The sequence below is a fragment of the Poromitra crassiceps genome (assembly GCF_964638095.1).
Source record: "Poromitra crassiceps genome assembly, chromosome: 1".
Taxonomy (NCBI): Eukaryota; Metazoa; Chordata; class Actinopteri; order Beryciformes; family Melamphaidae; genus Poromitra; species Poromitra crassiceps.
The window spans coordinates 117,335,779-117,343,278 of NC_139623.1; the positions used below are offsets into that span (position 1 = coordinate 117,335,779).

Sequence of the window (7,500 nt, forward strand, 5' to 3'; positions counted from 1 at the left end):
CGTAAAATTATGCACCATCAGCTCATTGGTGAAGTGCAGTAAAGAGTCATAAGCTTGCCTTTTAAGCTCCAATTCCAGGAGAAATCCGGTAAAACCAGACAAAGCCAAGCGCTCTGCTCCCCCCCCCCTCCCTTCATCCCGTCTGTCTGTCTCCATATATAGGCTATTATTCCATATTATTATGCTTCTCAAACCAATCTAACTGCAGTTTAAATACTGCAAGCATGTAAATACGCTACACTATAGCAAGATCAAAGTGAAAAGAATGTTCTAAATGCATCAGCTAGACAAATATAGCCTATCCCTATATGATGAGATTAATTAGATTGGTGAAAGTTTGTCCAGAAAGATATCGTTTTCTCTCCCCTGCTGCAGGTAGGATGATGCACATAAATATACCCTACATTATGTAAAGTCATTGCATAAATGTGTTTTTATTGTAAAACTAAAATGTGAAGTAGAGCCAATTTATTGGAGCGGACATCACAGTAGGACATGACAGTAGAAGCGCGTTACGCTGTCAGTTATCTAAATCACGTTAAATCGACGAGGGATATATATATGCCCAGGATGACATATATGTTTCACATAGGGTGGTGTTTTCATTTCAATGTTTTATTTGGTCCAATATTGAAATGTTCTATAATTGCAGGTTGTGTTACCATTACACATTATTTAGATCTACCTTTATATCTATTTCGGCTCATTTGGTTGCTATTTAGTAGCGAAATGGAGTAGCACAATGCATGCTGGGACATTTAACAGGCAGTGAACTTACAACTTCTTTTTCCTATGGGACGTGTGTTGTGTCTGTCTGAGCGAGGGAGTCAGAGAGAGACAGAGAAGGGTGACAGAGGAGAGGCAGAAGAGCGCTCCTCGCAACTGGCGCACTGAATAGGCCTGGTTTCAGAGAGAGACAGAGAAGGGTGACAGGGGAGAGGCAGAGGAGCGCCCCGCTCAACTGGCGCACTGAATAGGCCTGGTTTTCAAAAGCGCAAAGCGCTAAATTTACGCCAGGTGGGAAGATATCATTAGGCCGGCATTTAAGGCCGAAACGCCCATTTCCGCCCATTCAGGGAGTGCACCACGCCCATTCAGCGTTAAGCGCATTTACCAGCCTAAAGCCATGTTGATATCTTCCCGAGACAGGCGAAAGGCACGTTTTTTTAACGCCGAAGGCCTGTTTTAGCGCCGAAGGCCTGTGGGAGAATAGGGGCCAACATGTCTATCTGTACTGTAGGTATAGAGATGACAGAGAAAAGTCATTCTTCTGCATTCTCTAATGGTTTAAGTTCTTGTAAATGAAAATAATGGTGAAGTTTAACAATTCATCAGTTTGCTGGGGACCCCCTGGAACCCCCTCAAGGACCCCTGGTGGTCCAAGGGCCCCACATTGAGAACCACCTCATGCGCTCTCAATGGGTGATGTTGCAGTAAAGTTGACAAATAGCCTAGATCACAGTCGAGTCCACACAGAAAATCTGCAGTGGGATTCGTTTTATGGACACTTCAAATAATAATTACAGAGAATAATCCTTCCAAAATGTTTGTTTTGAGGGCACATAGGCTACTTCATTTGAAGCGTTTCTTTACTCCACCATGTAGGCTATAGTAGAGAGTGCAGCAGGTGCAGTCGCTTCAGACTTGCCTTGTCTGACTGTGTGTACGTGTGTGAGAGAGTTCACGTCTTTAATAAAGGGTTTAGTGTACGTGTTTCACTGCTCTAACTAAATTATTTAATAATGTTGCTTTGTCACGTTCTGAGCCTGCCCCGACTGGACCCACGATATTTTCCTAATTTGCCAACCCAGACTGCCTACGGTGCCGGGACCCAGCGGGTTCTGGGTAGCCCGCGCATCACTACTGTACACGATGAAGATGTGTACAGTAACAGGAGGTGATGTGGATAGTTGGTGCTACTGGGTTACATCCTCCACCTCTTGAAGCCCATGAACATACTGCAGGCGTAGCATATCGTCACCACAAAGGCAAATATCTGGGAGAAAGAGGACACGGAGAGAGTGTAAATAACAAGCAAACTGTTAAGTAGATATGGCTCATTTCCACCACATATAACAGCACAGTACAGCTCTACTCTACCTGGCCTTACTTGTTTCTACTTGATATAGACTCTGCTTCCACAGCAAGTTTACTCGCCTCCGCCCACACCTGGTCGTCATAGCGACCGCATATCTGCCCTCCACCCATAGCCCAAGTAGGCTATAACATATAACGTTAAAATTATACATACTTACAAATACACAGAACTTTTAAACTGGTTATGAAATACTGGTGCCTCTAAATGACCGACATGGGCAAATGTGACCATCGGCCAGGAGAATGGATATCAATTTGTTGTTATTTACATGCATGCGCTGCGGGGGGGACGGGGGTTATGCTACGGGGAGAAGGGAAGCCTCTACCCCGGCGGCCTCTCACCAGGCAGGACCGTGGCTTCACTAAACCCCCGCCTCCGGCCTTGCGGAGCTGACGTAGCACACAACTACAAAGGGCTTCCCGAGCAGCTGACTTTTTCTCTCTCAAAACAATTGAAAACCACCGTCATGTTAAAGCTGAGCAAGGAGATCGATTTTATTTCACCAGAGCCGAAGGCAGCAACACAAAAGACTGATGGAAATAACAGAAGAGAAGGCAAAGTCCCACTCTCCCACCCTTCCAGCATTGACAGAAAGTATCCAGACACAGTAGACACGATTCTGCCTGACCATCCAATCAGTCGTCTGCAGTGTTTTCACGTCACCGTATGGTACCGGCTGGAACCTCAACAAAGCAGGGACCAAAACTAGCACGACTCAACCCCGACTCAAACCGGGCTGTCCAGGTTTTTGATCGGTGGAATGAGACAAAAAAGCGAGACGAGCTGGGCAGGGCCCCGTTGATAGCAGCGGTGGAAATGGGCCATTAGTTACTGAGTTTGTAATATCTTACAGTATGTCACTGACTTGTTTTGATGCCTAGGCTTTGATGATAGGATTTATTCAAGAGATCTTCATTAGAAGACAAGGACTAAGCATAATCCAGTAGTGTAGTTAAAGAGAAGGATATACTCTATTCTGTAATGGAAAAATACAATACAAATAAATCCTACATTCAAAAGTTTAATTAAGTAGGCTAATAGTATAGTCTATACCAGGGGTTTTCAAAGTCTGACACTGTGGGCATCCCCAGACAAAGCCTGGAACCTCATCCTCCCCCCAAGTTTACTTGCTTAGTTTTGCTCAAGTCCTAGATGCCTATGGAATCATGATTACCGATATGTTATTTTATCCCATACAGTAGACACTCAATAATTTAGCCAAGATAGTCTGATACGGTATATAGTCTGTGCTGAGAAAGTGATCGGATGCAACCTGCCATCCCTTCAAGCCCTGCACACCGCCAGGATGCTGAAGCGGTTTTGTAAAATTATGGCTGACCCCTCCCTCCCAGGCCACAAACTCTTTGAAATGACCCCCCTCGGAAAGAGACAGAGGTCAAGACCAAAACCACAAGAACAGCTTCTTCCCAACTGCCATCAACCAACCCCCCCAATACCCCTGAGCACAGACGAATCCCCCCCCCCCCCCCCCCCCCCCCCCCCCCCCCCCCCCCCCCCCCACTGACATATTCCTCATATGTCATCTTTACATATTGTGGCAATAAAAGTGATTCTGATTCTGATATTTCTGCTTGACTTCAGACTACATCAAATACATTAAAAAAGGTCTGTCTGAAGGCATTTATTTGTTTCGGACTCTGCCAGTCACACACATTTAGTTTATTCTATGTGATCTCCTTTTGATAAGTAATGTAATAACTGATGGATTTTTTTGTTTTACTTCCATTCACTAAACCTCCCCTGAAACTGTTTGGAGCCCCACTAGGTAGGCCTGCCTCCCACTTTGAAAACCTCTGGTCTATACTATTACTTAAGTAAATATAGACATATTATTACATATTGTTGTCCTTGTTTTTGTCTGTCTTGTCTTTCATACTGAACAGCTCATTCATATGCAGCCAGGAATGCTTAGTTTGGTGATCATACATCCATTTAGCTATGGCTATCAGATTTCAGATTTCAAATGAAACTGAGATTTTTGAACTATGTGAGTGACAATGGGAATCATTACAATTTGATAATCTACACCTGTCTAATTCTATAGACCCTTTTCACGGGGGCCATTTTGTGTCAAAAAGGCAGGGTAAACACAGGTGCAAGCAAAACACTAATGAGGGTTTCCAACTTCCATGATTGTAAGTTGGAAACCCTCATTAGTGTTTTGCTTGCACCTGTGTTTACCCTGCCTTTTCAACACAAAATGGCTCCCGTGAAAAGGGTCTATTGGCCAGTCTTGAGCACAAGCCACCAGTTTGGGTGCCCTATGCGGAAGTGATTCTGGACCTGTTAGCAAGCAGTCCCAATGCTATTTTCATGATGCAATATGCAAAACAAAAATCTGAATTTACCCATTTACTCAGTGTACATTTAAAAGTACTCAAGTAGAATATCTATTATTAAAATTACTTGAGTAAGAGTAAAAGTATAGCATTATAAAAATACTAAAAAAGGACAAATCCTCGAAAAATTATTGATGATTGATTAATTCATTACCACACCAAATACAAAATGATGTCTCAGTAGGAGCCAGCTACTACTATGGAAAGGTGGAGGCTGCAGCTCCTTGGGAGAGTTGTGGGCAGAAGCAGTATCTACAGGAGCATTGCCTATAGCAGATTTGATTTATAAGTATATGTTGTTGTTGTTGTTGTTGTTGTTGTTGTTGTTGTTGTTGTTGTTGTTGCTGTTGTTGTTGCTGTTGTTGTTGTTTCCCCTTGTATATTATTCTTTATTTTTATCTACTTTTTTGTCTGTACTGTATATTCAAGTATAGGTATTGGCAGATATCCAAATTCACGTATCTGGATCAGATCGGAACTGAAGAAAAGAAAAAGCAGATCTGTGCATCTCTAAGTATATGGGCACCAATCCAATACACACTGAGGCAAAAATGCATACAAATGAACAGAAGAAATCAAAGAAGTCTAAGGTCGTCTGAATTCAATGTAGCCTACAGATCATGCATAAGCTGCAGCAGTGGTTCCCAAACTTTTTCTGTCAGGCCCCCTTTTATGATATAGGATCTTTGGTCTGGTCCACAATTTAATTTTAAAAGGCACCGCTGCGCAGAAGTGGAAGTCCCGGGCGGAAGATCCGCGCTGTACAGGAAGCCTAAAAAAAAGACGTCTGGTTGTCCCGGAGTCTATTTCCCTGCCGAAATAGACTCTGTGTTCCCAGATTGTTCTAACTAACTAGCGCACAGAGAAGAGAAAGACTCTGGGCTCTATTATTCCCCCTGGCCTTAAATTTGCATTTATGGCTGGGCGCAGCGCTATTAGTGGGCATGGTCCCGCGCATTCCCTAATTTTTCTGTGATGCTAAAAGCCAGAGTGTGCGGCGGTAACCATTTAGCCATGCCTTTTTAAGCGTAGAATTACTCACAAGTGTGGCCATTGGTGATCTCCAGTAAACCAATCACATTCTTCCTTTCCAAGCTCCCGATCCACGGAGCCACTCCAGTCCAGTTGTGGCTGCATGCTGTCATCTCTCCATGCCAATTTGGACAAGTTGAGGTCTTCGATGCAGTGTGTTTATGTGTTAATGTTAACGGACATGGAACAGGAAGTGACGGTGGCTTTTCCGTCACTTCCACTTTCCTTTTCCGCGTCCATTTCGGCTATTCTCACTAATAACATTAAAACTGCATAGAAGACGTCAACTCGTCTCACAACAACAGTGGAAAATGACTCTAAACTCACGGCGCAAGTTGCTATTTAGACTGTACTGTAAACAGTGGAGCACAGACGCAGAAAAGGAAGTGACAGTGGCAGGAGAGGCGCGCTGTACAGGAAGCCGGGAAAAACGGTAGGACTCTCCCAGAGTCTATTTTTCAAATAAAAATAGACTCTGGGTTCCCAGATTGCTTCCCAACAGGCTAGCATGACATGTTGGTACCAAGAGTTGCCTTACATCTTCTAGTTTCATAATATGACATCACACACTTCACTCTGGCTTTAAAACTGATTCCACTACAGCAGGGTTCCCCAAATAGCGGCCCGCTGGAATTGCAAAAAAAAAAAACATTTTTATTTTCTTGATGACTAAACGGCTCAAAGTAATCTCGTGTAAGAAATGACTGTTCTACATTGAGTATGTTTGAAGTAAAAATTTAAATAATTAACTGGTTGGTTTTGGATTTCTAAAGCCACCTATTTCTGAAGAAAATGGTGAAAACGACATACCCAAACTAAAATGCTTACTGTGGCTGAACCGCTAGGGTTACAGACAACTGCCTGACCTTTTCTGAAAGGTAAGACTTTGAAGTTTCTGTTCCAAGTGTCAGAATGACTCTATCTCTTACTGACCCTGAGTAACACCAGCTCAAACACAGTGGTTGATTCTCGCCTAGAATAAAAAACACTTTTAGAGTGTAAACTCTGTTACCTGTGGTTGTATTTATGGCTAGAAACCCAATGGAGACATAGCCACAGGCCTTACCACATCCCAACTCAAAGAAGATGAAAAAATACCAAAACATGAGTATTTGGCAGTGGTTTTTGTAGGGAGATACCTAGGCGGATTTCCAAAAAGCCATTATAAAAAGCCATTTGAAAAAGCCAAATAATCTGAAATGTTGTCTTTGTCTTTGTACAAAGACAGCTATAACTTTTGCTGTGTTGATCTGATCTGAAAAAGGAAGACATGGTTCGATGCGCAAGATTCGGCCGGTTAATTTGGTATGTAGCCTGAACAGCATTGTTCAGAATTAACTACCTAATTAATCACATAAATGACAGATGGACAGCAAAAAATCAGAAACGTAACGCCGGGGTTACGGTGCCATGCAAGAGGTTAAATCTAGCAGCCATATGGGCAGGTGGTCAAAAAAGTTAATTTCAAGCACTCCAGGTGGTGACATAGAGAGTGAGTGAGAAAAGGATCAAATTGGTGGTTAAGACTGAATAATGCCATCAGAACTGTTCATTTAAAATTAGTTATTCCTCTAAATCTGGCTTCAGATGCACAACATTTTTCGCACCATTCGGTCCCCAGCCCTCGGCCCTCAGCAAAATGTGGCCCTTGGTGAAAAGTTATTGGGGACCCCTGCACTACAGCCTCTGAAAGACATGAGAGAAATTACCAAATTTGCGCCCCCCCCCCCCCCCCCTCTGTAGTTCATCTGCGCCCCTCCACCCACCCCCCAGGGGGCCCACTCCCAGTTTGGGAACCACTGGGCTACAGTGTGCAACAACTTCCCAATGAAAACACAAGATCTACAGCACTTACCGTAGCTGCCACGTTAATACTGTACTGCCTCTCATCTAGGATGGTGAATATATTACCCCGGGGGTAGCTTATACACATCACCGCTTCAGTGCGGTTAGGGGGCGGCTTAATGTGGGCGCCTCCATTAGCTGCTGTGGTGGCAGCCTCCAACACGA

General features: G+C 43.7%; 1 protein-coding gene across 1 annotated transcript in view; it reads right to left on the reverse strand.

Moving 5' to 3' along the window:
- Positions 1 to 152: 152 nt before the first annotated feature.
- Positions 153 to 7,500, reverse strand: part of mal2 (mal, T cell differentiation protein 2) — a 22,364-nt gene continuing 15,016 nt past the window's right edge. The window contains exons 3-4 of the mRNA XM_083644389.1: positions 7,346 to 7,500; positions 153 to 1,996 (exon numbers count right to left, since the gene is read on the reverse strand). The exon at positions 7,346 to 7,500 is cut by the window's right edge and continues 46 nt beyond it. Coding sequence (XP_083500515.1) covers positions 1,925 to 1,996; positions 7,346 to 7,500 — 227 coding nt within the window. The 3' untranslated portion in view covers positions 153 to 1,924. The remainder of the gene's footprint in view (positions 1,997 to 7,345) is intronic.